The 20,505-nt window shown below is 42.1% G+C and overlaps 1 protein-coding gene across 2 annotated transcripts; it reads right to left on the reverse strand.

Annotated features, from left to right (window-relative positions):
- Nucleotides 1–1,692: 1,692 nt before the first annotated feature.
- On the reverse strand, nt 1,693–19,264 carry mtpn (myotrophin). 2 transcript variants are annotated; one of them, XM_080492053.1, is made up of 5 exons: nt 18,863–19,264; nt 12,821–12,934; nt 11,500–11,583; nt 2,922–3,039; nt 1,693–1,998 (listed from the first exon to the last, which is right to left on the reverse strand). In XM_080492053.1, the coding sequence occupies exons 1-4, from the start codon at nt 18,938–18,940 to the stop codon at nt 2,953–2,955; spliced, it is 363 nt and encodes a 120-aa protein (XP_080348179.1). In that variant the 5' UTR covers nt 18,941–19,264; the 3' UTR covers nt 1,693–1,998; nt 2,922–2,952. The 2 variants fall into 2 exon arrangements, with proteins under 2 accessions (XP_080348179.1, XP_080348178.1); XM_080492052.1 differs by having other exon boundaries at nt 1,693–3,039.
- Between the last annotated feature and the right edge of the window lie 1,241 nt (nt 19,265–20,505).

The raw sequence follows: 20,505 nt of genomic DNA on the forward strand, positions 1-20,505 counted from the left end.
GCAATTTCTATTTTATTTTTTCCCCCACTTTCTATCACACAAATAATTAAATAGCAACTTATCTTTCACTTCTTTGATGTTTTTTTTTTTTTGCCAAGGTAGTAAAAGCTGCATCATGCATAAATAAAGGTTATAATAACATCAACACAACTCTGTGGGAAACATCCCTCTTAGCGAAAACGTTCTGCTGAAGTCGACACCTCGACGTGATTTTGTAACGAGCAACTTGGTGGCGTCAGCAGCGGCAAAAAAAAAAAAAAAACAACCTTGTCGTAAGTCAGCATAAAAATCCCATTGATGCCCTCGTCTACTCCCGCTGAAGGTAACTGCAGACCACAATGCAGTCGCTCCTTTATGGCTCTGAAACTGTGCTCCTGCCTCCCGATATCGAAGAGAGCCGCGTTATCGTCCATTTCTACAACACTTTCTTTTTTTTCTTTTTTTTAAAGTTCCATTCATCTCATGTAGTTTTTATCCAACTGGAGGCAATACCGGCTCCGTCTGGGTGAAGTAAGTGTACGCCTGAGTCAGTTTGTCAGCACATAATCACACTCATTTACACACACACGGGGAATTTAGGGTCACCATTCTATCTGAAATGGATTTATTTTTAATTTTTTTTGTTCTTTAGGATGAGAGGAACACACAGGGAGACGATGAAAACCAAACTCAAAGCCTGTATATTATCCCCGTGAGCGAAGTTAATTAAAACCTTGATCATCGTGTGAGAGCCACAAAAATGTTCTTTGTACCAGGAGGACCAACATTGCTACTGAATAAATACGTGAAATTTCACCTGGCACAATATGTAAAGAATTGAATAATCAGAAATTAGTGCATGGAAAAGGCTTTTTTTTTTTTCCATAGACCTATAACACTAGAGTTATATATAGTGGTTTAAGTGTTTATGTGCAGAAGTCTACTTCTAAATTTCTATGTGGTCTGTCTGTCTTCTGCTTTTTTATTGTGTTTGGTGAGTCACAGCGCCCCTAAAGGCCTGGCATGTGTACTACATGCCCTGAAGCCTCGTGTTGAGCCGTGTTCATAGTGAGGTGTGGACGGTTTTTTGGGAGAAGGCCAGGGAGTAAAAAGATTGTTTTTTCGTTGTGTGGATGTAGCCTCAGTTTACAACAACAACTAAAGAAAAAGAGAAGAATTCTGATTCAATAAGCGAGTTTTACAATAATTCCTAGCTAAACAAAGCTTCTGCCAATAGTGCTTTTAGCTTCAGACACCTTAGTTGCTCCAAAAATAGACTATTGAGTATATTTGCAATAGCAATGTGAGTATAGGATCGGGAAGGTATCGGTATCGGCCGATACTCAATTCTGAAAAATCGGATCGGTATCGGGGAAAAAAGTGTGATCGGGACATCCCTAGTTTTGAGTTACTTTAGTGAAATTCATCCAATTTCAAGGTAAAAAAAAAAAAAAAAAAAAGAGCATATTCTCTTCTCTGTATAAAACTTTAAAGAGACGCTACAGCGCCATGTTTGCGTTTCTTAATTTATTTTCAATCGCATGTTCATATTGTGACGACAATACATTTTCAATATGTCACATTAGCTCTCGTTCAATTGATTTCACCGTCTTCTGAAATCCTCTCAATCCAACAAGTACCCCTTCAATGAACTTTCTCTCAGACGGGAGGATTGTTTTTAAAGATTTTTTTTATTTCAGTTTTTGTTTTTTTACAGACTTTTGTCACAACAAAGTCAGCAAGAGCATGTTTTGTTTTTTTTATTTGTCCATTACATTGTAGTAATTCATTGGAAAGCAACCGAAGAGGACAGTGACCATTCCATAGCATAAACCAGAGGCAGCTTTGACATGCAGCAAAAAAAAGAAGAAACTAAACAAAACAAGAAGCCGGCAGGGCTTCTTACCAAATCCATTTCGAGGGGGACGCTAACAGACCCCCCTTACTTATTGTGTTCTCGACTCTCACCCGCCGTCCAAAGCCGCTACGGCACCAAATGTTACAAAACACACGGAGAAGCTGCAATGAAAACAGGAAATCTTATTCCGGGAGGAGGGGGAGGTGAGAAAATTAAAACCAACACTTTCCTAATAATCTGTTAACGTTGCTCCAAAATGAAATATTTAGCAGATTTTAAAATTGCAACATTCAAGTCTTTCTAGTTAGCCAGCATGGTGATTGGTCAAAGAATACAGAAACACCTCACAAATGCATTAATAATGTGAAATTTGTCAAAAAAAACCCCCAAAAACCCCACTATTTGATATGTTAGCGATGCAGGGGCCGAGTAGAAAAAGGAAACTCTGAACTAGTCCGGGCCTCTTTTAAACATCTCCAAAATGTCAGGATTGGACTTGAGCGGCAGGTTGATCGATTAAAGAAAGTCAATGTAGTGAATGAGGCCACACATGATGAAAATGAAAAGCTCAATGAAACTTTACAACCTCTCGTTACTAACTAGAATACAGTGCAATTACTGTTTAGAACACAGCCCGGTCAGAACGTAGTAGTAGGAATACCAATACACTCATTAGCATTTCTTTAGGTTTCGGAGACAACGGTAAGGAGGAGAGGCTATTGAAGTGCTACGCTTTGTGTTTACAGAGAATCCAAATCTTAATTGTGAGAATTGTTTCATGATGCAGGTTCAAGACTCCCCCAGTGTTTGGTCCCTAAGGGAGACGTAATTGACAAGTCCTGTCTTTTAGATTGGCTACAAACGGAGGCAAAAGTAAAGAAAAATAATCCCTATTTCAAAATAAACTGGAGGAAAAAGAAAAAACTAAAACAAACATAAACCAGGTAAAGGGGACCAGACAGACAAAATGAACCTCCAACAAACAGACCAAAGCAGTGCTATGACAGGTTGATCAGGGTAAAAGGGGGCGAGTCCGTCTTCTGTCGTGGGACCACTGCGTCCATCTGTGTGCCTGTCCACCCACCTGTCCAGCCGCTCCCCCACGCCGCCGCGTCTTACTTCAACAGGGCCTTGATGGCGTCGCTCTCGGCGGCTTCAAAGGCACTGACGCAGTTCGGTCCTTTCCGGTCTTTGTCAGCTCCCTGTGGAGGGGGGGGAATATTAGAAATGCTGAGCGGGTGCATCGAATCCTGCTCACATCTGGGCGTCTGGGTTGGAGTGAGGAGCGCAGAGCTGATGCTACGTGAATGAAATGACCTCCCGATACTGAGGCGGTGGAGAAGTTAAGTAACCTGGAGCTTGTAAACACGGGCGCTGTTTACACAACAATGCTTTGTTGTGTTTTCGTTTCAGAAAAGTTTTGCTTTTACCCGGCAACGTTTTGAAAAGGATGTCTATTTCCAGGGAAATAGTAGAAGCACTGAAAACGATGTAGTTTGCATGCCAGGCCACGAGTTGGCGCTGTTGGGTCGTTTTTGAAATGAAACTACACACATGCCACAGAAACATGTCAGCTATAAACATGGACATTCATATGGACAGACACTGGATTATTATTACGGGTGACTCAAGTAGAAAACGCCATTCTGAAGGCCGCCATTGCTGTTAATTGCCCATCTACTCTCGCATGTACAGAAGAATTACCCCGTGGTGCGCATGGTGTGTGTGCAGGACAGGAGCCCTCCAGGACCAGGGTTGCAGACCGACAAACTGAAGTATTAAAAAAAAAAGGGTCAATCACAAGTGGTTAATAAAGGCTATTGACATGTGCACCATTTAAATAGCAACCTAAAGGCTCACTGCCTCCCTTGTTCTCTCCGATTCAGACAAAAGTATTAGCTGGTCAGACTGATGGACCACATGCAAAACCGTGGTCACAAACAACAAGGCACAATCCATGTGAAGTCTGAGGACTTGATGAGAGAGAATGCAATTACATTGGGTATTAATGGGATAAGAAAAAAAAAAGACGACAGAAAAGAGAAAGACTGCGACGGGCAAAGTGCTGAATACTCGTAGTGACAAGTGGAGGAGTGGAGGGGGCATGCGGTACAGAGACGTCCCTTTGTTTGGCCTGCCAACTTCAGCCTCTCAGCGAAGGGCTTACAGAAGCCGGGCAGAGAGGGTCCATTGTTGCGCGGAGAAGCAGCGAAAACAATGCGACCCAGTTGGAGTGCCCGGCGATGTGTGGGCGGCTCGGCGGGGCAACCCGGCACATCTACATCGAGAATTGTTGTCGGAGACGACAGTCGGAGAGACTTTTGTCAATTTGTTATTTGCTTCATATTTGAAAGTTGTGCACCTCTCAGCTCAGAGTGGCGCCGTCTACGTTTTGAACTTCTACGACTTTGCTGAGCTCAAATCACTCGGATTCGAGTTTCAACAGGTTCCAAAGTACCGGTCACGAAATTCACAGTTGGCATGCATTTGAAAATATAAAATTAGTTAATATTATTCTTTAATTTCATACTTTTTCACAAATGTGACAACTGAATAAAGAGTTATAAATCATAATGGATGTGAAAAGAAAAAAATATATATCAGATATCAATTATGACAAATTCAAGGAAAACTTTTTTTTTTTTTTAAAGTTTTACACACACACACACACATATACATATATATATATATATATATATATATATATATATATATATATATATATATATAGCTGCATGGCCTTGTGTTTCAAAAGCTACATTTAAAAAAAATAAATAAAAATTGGTCCAGTTTCCCAAATTTAGGAAGCTGCATTCATATATTCATAAAAAAAAAAAAAAAGTTTCTTTTATTCAAATCTATACATTAAGAAGAAAAGTAATTTGTCTCGGGGCAATTCAGTTCAATTATATTCATTAGGCCTTTAGTTTGTATTTCTCTTTCTTCTCTTCAGGCAAGTCGGCTTTTGCAAAATACTGTTGACATGTTTCGACGGGTGTCTCCCATCCGAAATGTGCCAAAGATATTCAGGAAAAACCTGCATTGGGTCAAATAAATTGGTTCAGATTAACACAATTTGAATCTCAAAGGAAATTGAATCAGGTTGGCTTTACTTAGTTATAAGTCTTGGAAAACATTCCCCCCGTCCTCCAGCTGCTGTTCTCACGACGAGGACGGCTCCGTGACTCAAAATGCTTTGAGATGCCTCCTACCTGGCCAAAAATATCTGCATAGTCTTGACTTATTTGTTTTTTTGGTTATTTTTTTCTTGTGTGAGTGTGAAACACTTACGTCCAATTAAAATGTGAAGAAAACAACTTAGGGCAGGTAGAGCAGGAGCCCACCAAGCCAATTTAGTTTTCAATTTCACCAGAGGCAAGTGTTGGAGGAGGGAAAGAAAATGACCAATCTGGTCTTTCTTTCATCTGTAACTACATGGAGGAATTCCTGCAGTGTAATTCATCTTGTCAGAGGCACAACCTGAGCCCCTGGGGGAAACCAGAATTGTTCCACTCTGGTATTGTCTTAATGCTTTTCTGATATCAATTGTTTTGTCGGTCAGACGAAAACAAAAACTGGAGTGTCGAACGAGAACTGTAAACTCCAGTGGCGCGTTTGCTACGTCAATAAACCTTTCCAGGAGCTGCTGCTGACTCACTGGTATCAGGGAGCTGGTAACCAATCGTTATACTCTCCACTCTGAAGAGTTCAGTGGGTGACCGGTAGGACAACGGTGGGAAGAGGCTTTTCTCTTCCCGTTCCTTCTTCTCCAGCTCTGGGGAAGTCATTAGGAGCTGGTTCGAGTGCGTACCAAGTAACCGACTCCACAGACCTCATTTCGATGGCTGGAAACACATTACACCTTGACTTTAGCCCTTTTACCATCAATACTATACTTGCTCGGGAACAAACAAGCCTCCTCTCGGATAAACACGAGTGAATCCCAGTTATATTTGAGGCAAAGCAGTCTCGTAATGAGCCTTCCCTTCGAGTCACCATACACACTGCCACAATAAAAGCATTGAAAAGGTCTGCCATGGATTTATACTCCATGAGGGTATTCATGGTGGGGCTCCATTAATAGTTGGTCCATACCTCTGCTTGTTACTGCCTCTCAAGATACCACCATCACCCCCAGCGGCCAACCGGCTCGGCGGCACCACCCTGACACTACTTACAGTAATGAGCTTTCCCCGACTTGAATAATGACCCCTCGTGAACGCCTCACTGTCCAAACATTATCCAGTCAAAGAAAAGGTGGCGGCCAAGTGAGACGGAGTCTAATGAATAAGAATAGGCTACGGGGGGAGTGTGGTGTCGGGCTGAGAGGCATCATCATTATGATTAGGGAGCCGTGCGAAGCGGCGCTCAGTAACGTAATGCCACTGACCCGCCAAAGTGTCCATTAACTTTTCATAATGCGTTGAGAGTACGGGATTGAAAGAGTCTCAAATGCTCCAATACCTGTCCAAAATGCAAAGCTTACGGAATATTGACCCGTTAGCAAAAGAAGAGTCAGGAAGAGAAAAATCTGTACTGGAGAAAGATGTGCAAGGGAAACTTAAAGGGGACATATCATGCTAAATCCACTTTTTTAGCCCTTAAATGCATTTTGTTGTATATTTAGAGTGTTTAGAAGTACAGAAAATTTCAAAGTAGTCTCTTCAGGTGCTCCGTTGATATCTTTATATTCTGTTTTGGTCATATTTTGCGATTGGTTTCGATTTTTCTATTCTCTATTACGTTTTTTGAACAATGACGTCACAGTATTCTCAGCGGAACTGCCAAATTAGGACATCGACACTTCGAGCAATCCGCCATTTTTGTTTCTCGCTGCGATTTTGTAGTCCAACCTAAGGGTGCCGAAGTTACGAGAGGATAAGTCGAAATGTTCGGTTGTTGGATGTAGTAACCCACAAGCTTCGTTACACCGCCTCCCAGCATCAGAACCTTTTCGAAGTGCCTGGTTGAGTTTTATTTTTCACAGAAATGTACCCACATCTGTGGGTAAGGTCATTTTTGTGTGCGCGAAGCACTTTAAGGACGACTGCTTCAGCAACCTCCGCCAGTATAAAGAAGGATTTGCTGAAAGACTTGGTCTGATTGAGCGGTCAGTTCCTTCTATCTATGGAGACGACGAACAGAGCACTTCGGTAAGCTGTATATAACGCTAAAAAGTGTGATGATAAGACGTCCCTGTCATTGTTTTATTAGCATTAGCAGTTGCACTGTCTTCATATGTTAGCGCTGTGTGCTCGTTTTAGATTATAATGTAACTTCTGTGTTAAATAGTCGTTGTAATACAGGCAGTATTGTAGTAGTGGGCATGGATGGAGAAGTTAGTGTAAATATAGTAACACACCATTGCGTTACATCCATATGAAGACGTTGTTCTTCGGGTGCATCATCGTCATTTTCATCTCGCTCCGCCGGGTCCGACTCTGGCTCCAACATGTATGGCTGGATGGACAAATCTTCCGTTGTTGACATTTTGTAAATAATGTGTGAATATAAAGTTTCTGCCCCGCTAGATAATTGTATCTGTTCTATCAAACTACAAAGATGGCCGAACAGGGTGGCGTTGAACTGAGTGTCACCTCTGCAACCTGGAGAGGAGGCGGGGTATGAAGTGTCTCATTTGCATTTGAAGAGACCGCCCCAAAACGAGTTGCTCTCAGAAGCACATCAGAAAAGGGGTTGAAAAGGGGCCTGTGGAGCTATAATAATGAGGAATTCAGACCCAAGCATTGCAGTTCCGCTTTATATAGACCACAACTGTATGATTTATATGTAAAAAGGAAGGATTTAAAAGCATGATATGTCTCCTTTAAGGGAATAATGTACAAGAGATGAGGTTTTTTTCTCCCAGGAAGACAAAGGGACTTTCTTCAAATTCCAATACTATTCTGGGCAATTATTTGGCGCAGATCAACTATGAACCCGATAGTCACAAAGTAAAAACTGCTGGAAAATTATTTCACCCGTTACATTGTTTTTGGGGAGATATCCCAGAATGCTTTGTTCAGTCCAACCAAAATATCTTTGGGTTTGTCTAAATACCAAATAAAGTTGTTTCAGAAGAGTGACATAGAAAGTAGACTTTAAATTATCCGACAAAAGTTGCAGCAATAATAAAATGTTAACGTATTTGATTGTTTCATAGTTTGTATGATGGAACCTTCTATTTTGGATGCAGGACACGTATGCAACACCTCTTGGGGTTGGGTTTAGAAGACAGGGCAACAACATAATACTGCATTTTTCTTGCCTAATGGTCATGTACTGGCATACATACAAAAGAAAATAACAGGTGGCCACTCATGTGTGTGTTGCCCCTGGTGCCCTTTCATTGTAGACTTAAAATTGACTGGCCGGCCTCAGTGGGCTGTAGTCAGCACTCTTGGCCTGCATCTTACAGCTGGGTCACCTCTGGGGTTAACATGGCGTTTTATAATTCATTACCAACAAAAGCACAGTATGCAGTTGCGGGGGGGGGGGTCAGGTCCCACGATGCAACAAGGAACTGAGCCATTTTTGTCTGCCAACACAAGATTTGTCCGACAGTCACAATTCGGTATTCTCTGTGGGTTCTTTTTATCTACTGCAAACATAGTGCATGTGGGGCTGCACTTACTGTCCAATGAGGATATTCGGCACGACAATGGAAGCTGTGGCTTCCAGACAATCTATTCATCTCTTGCTAAGACATGCGGCGAGTTTTCAGAGCCGTCATAGGTGAATCTTTGAGATCCAGTCCCTGTGGTGACTGTTGACCTTTTGGCAGTATCGGGGTGTTAATCTTTGTTAGTGCTTAGTGGAGATGAGTGTAGATCGAAGCCGTGGCGCAGGACCACGGTTTCACCAAAATCCCCGTCTTCCACCATAATCCTTTTTCAGATGAGCTTCGGCTGTCAGTCTAGTCTATTATTGTACCATGGGCAAAGGATTCCATTGAAAGGTCTCCCCAACGGGCTTTCATTTACAAATCAGAGGTGGCGCCTACTCCAGATGCAGCGGTGATTTCAGCTTTTGGAATAATGTACTGTAGAAACATTATATATCTACTGCTACCAGTCACATCTATACATAGTGTCTCTCGTTTTTTCACTGTGATGGACAAGAATTCTATCACCGGCTCAGCTCGGATGTTAAGGCTACTTTTCCTTCTTCGAGGAATACGAATTGTATCTGATTATCTTTGACATTTAAAAAAAATAAGACCAAGAAGAGCAGATGTCTCTTTTTCCTTAGGCCCCGAATATAAGAAAACCTCACTTTTTCAGACTGATGTTCGGACCAATATGGTGATGTTGACAGCCGCAGCGCAGGCAATGTCTCATTCCTTCCCGTGCTCACTAGTTCCTATGGTATTTTGTAATTAAAATATTGGGTGCCAATATAACATTCATAGATCAGTGAACCCTGTTTCTGTGTACGTTCTACACCTTTTTAGAAACAGGATTGTGTTAGCTCTGCATTACATATACATCCAAGTCCAAACAATGTATTTGGCAGGCACCACAAACGTGACGCATGAAACTTTTTTTTGGCAAATAAGTTACTTCAAAAACTGATTTCCCCACCCCCCTTATTATTTTGGCCCGGTCTGCTTCCTTCAGTTAATCTTTGAGCAAACAGCACTGACGGCCGGCTGACAGCAGTTGCCAGCTGCTGGACGATTAATGCGTGAGCCGGGGCGTATGGCGGTGCTTATAGAAACACGGAGTTAAGAACAGCTGATGGCCAACAGGAATACGTTATAATAGAGTGCCACCTAAGTGGCTCTCAAACCTGACATCGTTGTTTTCCTCTTAACCCGTAATGACTTCCTCTTTTGAAACGCCTGCTTTTCAAACCGTGAACCCACTAAAATAAAAAAAACTGCCAGTGGTTCATGTGAGACTGTGCCCGAGTGTGAAGAGTGACTTCCCTACTTGGTTGTGTGACCCAGCCTGTAAAAGCCCCCCTCCCAGCTTTCCATTACTTTTGTTGAGCCAAGATGACGCGACTGTGAAACAACTGTGTGGAGGAGCTTTCATTTACCCTGCCTCATTTAGCGCGGCTGGGAACAGACAGCTGCTCACTCACCCTCAGCCTGTGAATTTCTACCGCTCTGTGTGGAGCGCCGTTTGACTGAAGCCTTCTGCTTGACATCAACATGACGCCTTACACTTACACTACGCTCCTCTCACACGGGAGTGCAGAGTTTGTACTATTGTCCAAGTTTCAAGCTCAGAAAAGTAAAAACGGACCAGTTTAGTGATGGAAGCTTTCGTTTTCTAGAACATCATTGTCCATACACACCCGCGTTGTTCTTTTGAAAACAGCTTGAGTGCTGGATGGTAATGGGAGGACCACAAAGAAATAGAGATGGTAAATCAGGGGTGTAAAACACGAGTTAGTTCGGGGACCACTATTTCATCTCGAGTGGGCCGGACTGGTAGAATAGCACTTTCAAATCACTCATCAAGACCCACCTGTTCAGAACGGCGTTTATTACATAATGCTCATCTATTTTATTGTGTTTTATGATGTTCCTCTAGTTTAATGTTTGCTGATTTTATAATGTAACTTTGTAAAGTGCCAGAGTATTTTGGAAAGCGCAATACAAATAAAATGTTATATTATCATGTCCTTTAAATTTAAGCTTTAAAGTTTTTCTTTGTTGTGGCGCAGAGTATACGTGATGAAAATTTCTATATTTTTGCAAAACCAAACAGTTACTACAATCTCAACATAAAGCCATTTGTAAAGCGACTTTCTGCTGCAAAATACAGTGAATTGTCAAAAATATGCTCCTATAACTGCTTGTATTTTGCATGTTTTTTCAGACTCACCCTGACAGCATGGCTTTGACACTAATGCTCGTTTGCTAGCTTTTATGGCAACATCACATATCTCAGCTCGGGTGTCAGCGTTGTGTTGCGTCTGCTTCTCTTGTTGAAATGTGGTTTTCTGTGTGACATTTTTAGAATGCGCTCGGTTGTTTGGCCAGATTGGAGCCTCTTATAGGTTGATTTTGTCTCACAGGCCTTATGTTTGACACTGCTGGGAAACTACTGCAGCAGCCAAGAAGAGCCTCTGTTATTTATGCATTAGTCATGCAGTTCTTTAGAAGTTAAGCATTAAGACAAGACAATTGCTATTTAAAGGAAAACTCCTCCAATTACAAATTAGGTTTTCAGTATGCCTGCGATGGAAGTGCACAAATCTTTTTCGGACTGGGGCGGCGCTGGTTGAATCGGACATTTATCACAGCGCGCTTGTTATTCACTCGTATTGCTTCAACCAACGCCAGCTGTGTCTCAACTCGGTATTGTCTCTCGCCTCACAGCTGCGACTAGATGTGCTCCCGGCAGCGAGCTCCCATCTGACCCAGGTAGCATTCAAGATAGTACCAGAGCTAAACACCTGTGGGGGGGGTATGGGGGGGGTGGTGTGAAGTGGAGGGATGACAGCAGAGGGCATCAAAAGAGACAAAAACACTGGAACGGCAGCAGCAATTCTGCTGCATGAACATTCCAGCACGGCCTCAACGGGGCTGCGTCAAAGGGCCTTTTGTCCCAACGACTTGCCTCATCGGCACTCGCGGAGCCCCGACATGCCGACGTGCACTGACGGTTGAGAAACACCTGCACACTTCGGGGTCGTCAGATACCAACCTTTTCTAGCAGCAACTTGACGCATGTGAGGTGACCCTCGTAACAGGCGGTGATCAGTGGAGTGAAGCCATGTTTGTCTGTAGCCTGCGGGAGTAGGAGAAAGGCCCGGGTGAGACGGAAAGAAGCGATAAACAGGAAAAGGAGGAGTCGTGTATATCACATTGTAGGCAAAGCCCAAAGCCAGAGTAGGGGCACATCGCTCTTTCATGAAAAAATGATTAGGGAACCCTGCGAGGAAGAAAAGCTTCACTTCGCCCTCATCACGACAACAAATGTGAAGAAAAGGCAGTGCACATTACCAATAAATCTGTCTTCCACATGTCAGTAGCTGAGCAGGGTGTTTGGAGAAAGGAAACGCCAAAACAATTTTGGACTCAGGAGTCAAGAAAATATTGGACCTTGCTAAAAAATTTTTTAAAGCCACATGCCTGAGAGGAATAAATCCAGGAAATACTAAAAGTTGTTGATTTGTTGAGTCAGATTTTGGACAGGTGAAGACGGAACTTGTGTTTATCAAACTATAATTACGAAGTCGCAGCCAACAGATATATTATAGCTACAACAAGCCGAAGTTGGACCAATCAGATTAAATACCAAGTCGGCTTCGGCATTGTTTACACAACGTTTCAAGGGAAAACACATCGAGAAAAGTTTTGCGTTTACACGGCAACGTTTTGAAAATGATGTTGGTTTACTCTGAAATGGCAGAAATGCTGATAACAATGTAGTTAACACGCACGCACGCACGCACGCACACAGACAACAAAGTTGGATTGCTATTGTTGTTATTGTCCATCTATTCGCGCATGTGTAGAAGAACTATTTACTATGGCTGTAATGCGCATGTACGGTAGCGGCGGTTTCAGAAAAGTTGCGCTTCCTGTTTCCACAAAGACGGAGCGTTTTCGAAAAGTTCCACCGTGGGAGCTTTTGTCAAAAAAGTTGCCTTTTCAGTGTTTCCAACCATTGTTGTGGTGTAAACGGACCCACAAATCTCAACAAGTGTTCCTTTTTCACGTTGTCATGGAAACGTGGCCTCAACGTATACTATTCATACGAGTTAAACATGTATTAAGGCAAAGAAAGTAACACCGAGTGAAATAAACTTCTATTGAAACAGCACACAGTATGTCACAAGTTTGTCGCTATTGCGATATCAACACACAAAATCTACATATCACTGATATAGAATAAATCACATGTGGCCAATCACATTGAACATCTATGCGTTTATATGTTTTACAAATCCTTATCCCAATACAAGATGAGCTCATGCTCACCGGAAAACTAAATACCAAAACAAATTTATTGTGGCTCTTACGTTGATGTCCGCCCCCTTCGAGATCAGGAACTCTAGCACTTCTTTATTACCAAAGTCGGCAGCGTAATGCAGAGGCATCCTCCCACCGTCCAGGATCCGGTTTGCATCTTCGGGCTGGGAGAGAGAGAAAAGCGAGAGGAAAAATTTTTTTTGATGTCAAAAGGTGTGTAAATGTAGAGCTTTCAGAAGCCAACAGAGAAAAAGAAATGGACTGCTGGTAAAAGCTCACGGTGGAATCAAGTGACACTCATTAGTTGTGGTAATCGTATTTCTAAGACTGTCAACCTTGAGTGAGGCGACACACTCGTCACACACACACCAGGTGGCGAGTGACAATACCTAATGGAAGACTAAATCAATCACAGCTGTGACCGTCCGCTCCGACGTGTGCGATCAGCTAATTGTCAGCGCCAAGATGGCAGCGATCGCATCCGTTACCCCATAAAAATGTCTCAGTGAGACTAAAAGCCTTCACGGCGGAAGAAAGAGCAATATGTTGTTGCATAATACCTCCTGATTAAAAACACTTGCGCTAGCTGGGAACTATCTTATTCTCTGGGGGCAACTTGGAGCAGAACTAATAAAAGGTGAGATGCCAATAAGAAGATGGAATGGGTAAAAAAGCAGCACTGTTAATACTACGCTGATACGAGATTATATCATCTGGGGTGGTGGTTATCATGCCATTATGATATAGAGTCGCTCTTCGGTTTCAAACATTATGATTTAATGATACAGGTATGAATGGTGAATAGTTCCACTTCCTGGAGATAATCGAGTTACTTTTCACAGCAGACATTTTCATGGGCAATAGAAAGAAATTCTTATATTTTTCTTGCATTTAGGTTTCGTTGAGGCCTGGGTAGTCTTGGTAGGTTTTGCTACACAAATATAAAACATCTAACGTTTTCAAGTTGAATATGCCGGCTTATGAATATAAGCAATAGATAATTATATACGCTTTAGGTTTTCCTATTGCGAAACTCAAGATAGTTTTATCAAGATTACACAAAATGACCAGAAACATATTTTTGAAAAAAATCTACATTTAGTCCTATTATAACCACAAATGTAAATGTATTTATTGGGATTTAGCGTGAGAAGTGTAACACCAGACATGGCTGTCCACCTAAACTATCAGTGATATACTCCACAAATCGGGCATTTATTGGAGAGTTGCAAGAAGAAATTGCAAGAAGAAATTGTGGAAACAAAAGCCAGAAGTCGTCTTATTTGCAAAAAGCCATGTTGGAGACACGGCAAACATGGAGGAAAGTGATCTGAACAGATGAGCTCCAAATTTAATTTTCTGAACTAAATACACTGCACATTACCCCGAACACACCATCCCCATGAAACATGGTGGAGGCAGCATCATGCAGTGGGGGATGCTTCTCTTCAGGGGGGACAGGGAGACTGCTCACAGTTGATGGGAAGATGGACGGAGACAGATTCAGGGCAATGCTGGAGTGAAACCTGTTAGAGGTTCATGTTCCAGCAGGACGGCGACCTGAAACATCCGGCCAGAGCTTCAAAATTAAATGTTTAGATCGAAGCAAATTCATGTGTTGGAATGAACATATCAAAGTCCAGACCTTCATCCAATTGAAAATCTCTGGCATGACTTGGAAAATGCTGTTCACAGACGCTGTCCGTCCAATCTGACTGAGCTTGAGCTGTTTTGCCAAGAAGAATGTACAAACATTTCAGTCGGTGGATTTTTAAAGCTGGTCGAGACAAACCCCAAAATGACTTGCAGCTGGGTGGTTGCAGGTAAAAGGTGGCTTTACAGAGTGTTGACTTGGGGAAGATGAACACTTTTGCATGCCAAACTTCATTTGTAAAAACCATGCATCACTTTCCTTCCATTTCATAACTATGCGACACACTATATTGGCCCCCTCAGCTCAAGGGGGATGAATACTTTGAAGCAGGCCACTGGGTTTGGCTTCGCTTTTGCTCCGTCAAATGAACGTGGAGCCTCTTTTACAACCTCTGACTCATTCAGAAACAACATTGTGAACCACACTGCACCAGTGACCCGACTGTGATTGCCACTTTTGTTATAAATTCAAGAGAAGGTCAAGTACAACATACTGAACACAATTCTTCATTTCCTGCCGGATTGCAGTGACTCAATTAGCAATGATGGATATATAACCCTGACCTCTTCTAATACTGTGAACTTCCATGGCTGTGATGACTCACTGACCATTATAGAGACGATACAAAAGTCTGATATGATTTTCGGATTGTATTTTATGACCATATATTACTGTTCTATTTGAAAAATATTCTCATATTACACTATTTCAGCTAATAGCTAATGCTTCAAGTGTTATAAAGTACCAAGAGCTGTTTCCAAATGCTTTTCTGCCAAACGCAGCAGCCGGACTTTTAACAAAAACTTAAAAAGAAACATATTAGTCCCATTTCAATGCCCTTACACCAGCAGTCTATTTGTTTTCGGATTGATTTTAGTCATTACTGCTAAACCCCTTTGTGGCTTGGCCCCAGAATATATATCTGACTTGCTGTGCCCAACTTATGCGCGCCAGCTTAAGATCCGTGGGCAAAAACTTGCTGACTGTACAAAGAGTATGATCTGAAAACTAATGGGGGACTGAGCTTTTGCTGATAGTGCTCTGCAGTTAAGGAAACAATTTGCCTGAGGAGCTACGGCTTGCCTCGCCACAAGCTTCTCTTAAATCACAAACATTTCTGTCAGTAAAAAATCTGGCAACAATTCATATTTCGCTCCGCTTAAAGTTTTACCACTAATAGGTGTAGGTTCACGCTTTCAGCTTGATGTGCCGACTCAATTATCTACAAAACCAACGTTTACAGCTGCACAAGATCACGTAGCACTGTTAAATAATGGAAGAACAAGGTTATCTGTGATGAATACAAACATTGGAGTAGATAACATTAATGTCTTTGGCCTAGCTATTTCTACTTCAACACTTTTCTTTCTCTGTCAATTGATATTTTTAATTAGTCAACAGCAGTTATTCACATTTGCAGAGCATAAATGCACAGTGAATGGAGAGCTAATTTATTGCAGTCAAGTCTTTTACGATATGTTGACTGCATGATGACAATAATTGCGATGTACTGTGATTTTTTTTTTTTTAAAGCAAATGAGTTCATCACAATTATCAGTGTCAGGCTCCGTTTACTATGGCTGGACCTCATTAGTTGAATATTCGGTCGTTGTGGTGGCATCAGGACAGTAATTTTGAGAGCCGACTAATCACTAACCTAAGATTACACGCAAGCGTCGCTTCATTATCCCAGAAAGCCTTTCTTTTTATGTGCATGTTAACGGTAATATCAGAATCCTGGCATTCAGCCATAAATAACTACTTGAGGTGAGACAAAACGTGTGGTGAATTTGGTTTCACATTTGTGTGCGTCTCGAATAATAGCCAGGTTAGCTTCTGAATATTCTTTGCAATCTGAGCATCTGACCTTTTTATTCCGCTTTCGCAAAGCCTCAGACATGACGTGTACTTTCATTTGTCAAGTTTCCTCTTCACAATAACTCTTTTGTTTTTACATCATCAAAAGCATAGAAGCAACTTGCTGACAGATGTTTATGTGAACGTTCACAGCACGAAAACAACTTTTTGAACACAGCAGTTGGTGATGCTCGACTCTGAGGGACCGAGAAAAAGAGAAAGAAAGAAAATGATCCTTTGAAATGATGTTTGCCCTAAAACTGTAATGCCCAGTGGATTCCTCAGTATAATTTAGAACTTCCTTCCGGAGAGGTGTAACCGCTACCCTTTCTTCTAAACAGAAAAATAGTCATTTCCTGGAAACAAACATCGTCGTCACCATCAGCCGTCGAGAGCTACAACACTTTTAGCCACAGTATAACAGATAGTGGCGGGAACCTACGTTGACTAAAATCAAAAGATAGAAAACTTGCCATTATAAACTATTTTCTCCCCACAATCCAAAAAACATGAGCTGGACTTCATTTGGCATTTCCCAAATTGCCCATAGGTGTGAATGTGAGTGTTCATCTTCCAGTTTTTACTTTGAGGCGATGACTATGACTGGTATAGAAGAGTGGAGTCAAACATATGGAATCCAACTTATTGTATAGCCATTGCGTTATATTAAAAAACATAATGCGGATTGTGATTTCTCCACTGTGAACCACCACGCTTTGGTTAAATGAGGACAACAAAAACAGGCTGTCTCGAAAAGCAATGACTATATCTTTTGTGAATTTTTCCAAATGTTTACCCGGAGTAAACTTCCTTTATTGTACTCTCAAAAATGCTACAGCGATTCATTGTGTCATATGCTACTTTCGATCAGACATTAAATAAATGTAAAAATTAAACTAAGCCACTCGTAAGTTATCATTCGGGAATGCAGGTTATTTAGTCATTAAGCAGACTTCATGCAAGCCCTGAACTAAAAAAGAGTTAGGGCCTAAAAGATAGATGAATAGAAGTAACTACAGTCATAGCTAGTTGGGATGACACACTATAGTGTTTAATTATCTCTCAGGCAGTGTGACAGTTTTATGTTGGAAAGAAATATATCATTTCCATTTTACTTCTTTATGGAAATCAAAAAACTGGGAAAGAAAAAGCATTGCAGAGCAACAATAGCTGATAACAATTGTGGAAATCAATCAAAACTACTTATTATCAAGAGATAATTGTTATTGAGCAAAACTGAAGTCAACTTATGTCTTGGCCCTCAATAGTAGTGCGAGGTTTTCATGTGACCTTTTTAGAAAATCAGCTGAATTAGTTTAAAAACAACAGCCACACTGTGCGTGTTAAATGACAATACAGGTTTTCCACAAAGTATTATAACCTGGTTTCGCACTGTGGTGCAGGGGTCAGACGCAAGGTGGTCCGGGTTCAAATACCTGTCTAGGACATTTTGTGTGGAATTTGCATGTTCTTCCACATGTCGGAAAACATGCATCCAAGGTTATTCCGTGACCCTAAATTGCCCCTGGGTGTGGATGTGAGTGTGTGTGGTTGTCTGTCTTGTGTATCCTGCTTTCATCCAGTAAATTGGGATTGGCTCCAGCACCCTGCGAGCCTGCACAGGACGAAGCGGTAGAGAAGATGGATGGGTGGATCCAGCTATGGTTACACGAACTGCTGTCGATCACTGACATGATCCACCATCCCCTGCAGGTAGGATCCCCGCCCACTTTCGCTGGCTAGACAGTGCTGGATCACAGGCCTGTCTGGTTGGTTAGGATGTTTAGCAGTGAGCTCCACCAGAGACACAACAGACAGAACATCCCGAGCATTTTCCAGTCACATGTGAGCAGCGTACAGTTTTAAAACGTCTCTTGCATCAGACGCAGCTGTTCTGTCTGTACCTACCGGGGCTATTGTTGGTTAGCATCGCCAACAGGTTGCCATCTGCAGTGTCACATCAACCAGATAAACTAAACATTTTTTTAAAAGTGCCATCCACCTTGATTAACTCCTTTTTATATAGCTGTATTCGAGGATGACAAAGAGCCAAACAATAATTTAGTCCTCACGTAAAAGTGGCATTGCATGATGCTAACATGCTAGCATTGTTCTCAAACTTGGAGAGGATTTTAAAACGTCTTTTAGCAGCAAACGAATTCAACCAATTGTCCCTTAAGTACAAGTCAACACCATTTGTTAAGCTCAAACCGTTATATTTGCAATCATGACTTGTCAAATTGAGCATTTCCCAAGTCCGGTGTTTCGAATTGAGTGGTTTCCCAGTTAACTGATGACCGACTTCCTTGAGCGTCCCTTGTTGCAGGTAAATGTTAATATGACACTCACAAAAATTACGAGTTTTAAAACCTATATTGTAAATGCGGTTAAACGGCGTTCGCTACAACAGCTACAATTTATATCGGGGTTTTTAACATAGGGAGTTACAACCGGCAACTGGGGACGCTAGAGGAAGTCGGTCTTCAGCTAACAGGGAAACCACTTACACCGAAACACCGGCTACCGCTGGACAGCTAGCTGACTGTCGTTTACTTCCATGGAGCTTAACGAGTCGTCTCACCGTCAGCACTTTGCTCTTCACTTCGTCCAGATCCCCAGCCGTCAGTGCCCACACCAGCTTTTTATCTTCATCTCCCATCTTCCCGTGTTCCCTCCGGCGCTGCGGGACAAGTTGCGTTAAAAGTTAGCCAGCCACAAGCTAGTGAAGCTCTTCCTTCCGTAGAGTCCCGCTCCCACGGTTCTCGTCAACTCCCTGTCGTTTTAAAGCTCAATACAGCCGCCGCGGCTTAATTTTGGGAGCCTGGCGGGTCTGATTTGGTGAAATAGAAGTTGTGAAAAAGCAAAGTAGCAGACAGGGATCCGCCTTTCTGCAAAAAACAACCGTTTCCGATGTCGTTACCCGGAAAAGTTTGGTGGTGCGTTTACGTGCTGACGTAAAGCGACATTTCCTTTTCTCGAGTGCACTTCTGCAGCGTCAGTAATTCGTAATAAAATCCTTCATGCACATTCATAAAAGACATTATAATCTGTTTGTCCTTAAGTGGTATTTTTCACTAATATCTGGAGGGGCATAGCGTTCAAGTAACTAGTTATATTTAAGTAACAGAGTACCGTGAACGCAGCATAGGACGCTCCTGTGAGGTGTGTTCGCAGGGGCAGCCAGGGGCGCTCCGAGACACTCGGGGGGCCCAAACAAGATACAAGTTGGATGCTCAAGCAAGATTCATATGCGAGGTCCAAACAAGATGAGATATTGGGGCTCAAGCAGCATGCAGCTTGGGGGCTGAAGCAAGATGCGACTTTGGGGACCAAACAAGACGCAGCTTCGGGGAACCTTATGTGTAAATGGGTAAACCAGAACTTTTCTGAAATGCTACGACTGCACATGCACACCGCGCTCGTAGTAAATCGGTCTCCCCATGTGTGTTATTGCGAACGCTAACAATTGCTCAGTGAGCATGACAGACAGAGACTTTACAGCTCTCTTACGAGATCAATGTACACGATAATGACCAAGTCCCACGTTGGCCCTGATTTATCAAGATCCTGCATAAGACATACCAACCGCAGCTGGATCGCTCAGCTAAAGCATCACTTAATGCTACAATGAGACCTTGTTGCCTTGTGATTGGAGTTGAGATCCTTAACGACCTGCCAGTTGTAGCATCTGTTTCTTTCCCCTCTGAGAAATAACTCACTGACACAGGACACTCAAGATCTTAAACGTTCCTGCTGCCGTTCACTTCAAGGCTCCTCTGAAGGTGCGTATTTTATTATTTTCAGGAAGAAATCCTGAAAAACTGTCCCAGTTCCAGTTCTTTTTAGAGTATATAATAACTATAATGGTAATTCATTGATTAATTACGTTTTAATCAACACGGCCAACGTTTTTCTGTCAATAGTGGTTCACAGCTTTAAGCACAATGAGTATTCAGGAGGTTTTTCTAAATAAACTGTCAGTAAGTTAGTGTTGAACCGAATAGGAACTGTCACACACTGGGGTCTGCATTGTTAAGCTGCACAGAATGTACTCGGTGTTGACAGTGAGAAACTGGAGCGGTGTGTGTGTGTGTGTGTGTTAGTGTAAGACTGGCTAATCACATTACATCACATTGAGCCATGACAAAGACAAGGCCGCGTACAAGTGAGATGGATTGATTAAGCAAATTTAGCAAGTATGGATTACCCTTCAGTACACTAATC

This window comes from Lipophrys pholis, assembly GCF_963383615.2.
Source record: "Lipophrys pholis genome assembly, chromosome: 22".
Lineage (NCBI taxonomy): Eukaryota > Metazoa > Chordata > Actinopteri > Blenniiformes > Blenniidae > Lipophrys > Lipophrys pholis.

Bases quoted from the DNA above. Each gene is read 5' to 3' on its own strand.
- mtpn (XM_080492053.1), bottom strand. From the start codon at position 18,940: ATGGGAGATGAAGATAAAAAGCTGGTGTGGGCACTGACGGCTGGGGAT. The intron at 11,584-12,820 runs GTAAGAGCCACA...CTACTCCCGCAG, and splicing joins CGAAGGGGGCGGACATCAAC to GCTACAGACAAACATGGCTT. The intron at 3,040-11,499 runs GTTGGTATCTGA...CCCCCTCCACAG, and splicing joins TCAAGTTGCTGCTAGAAAAG to GGAGCTGACAAAGACCGGAA.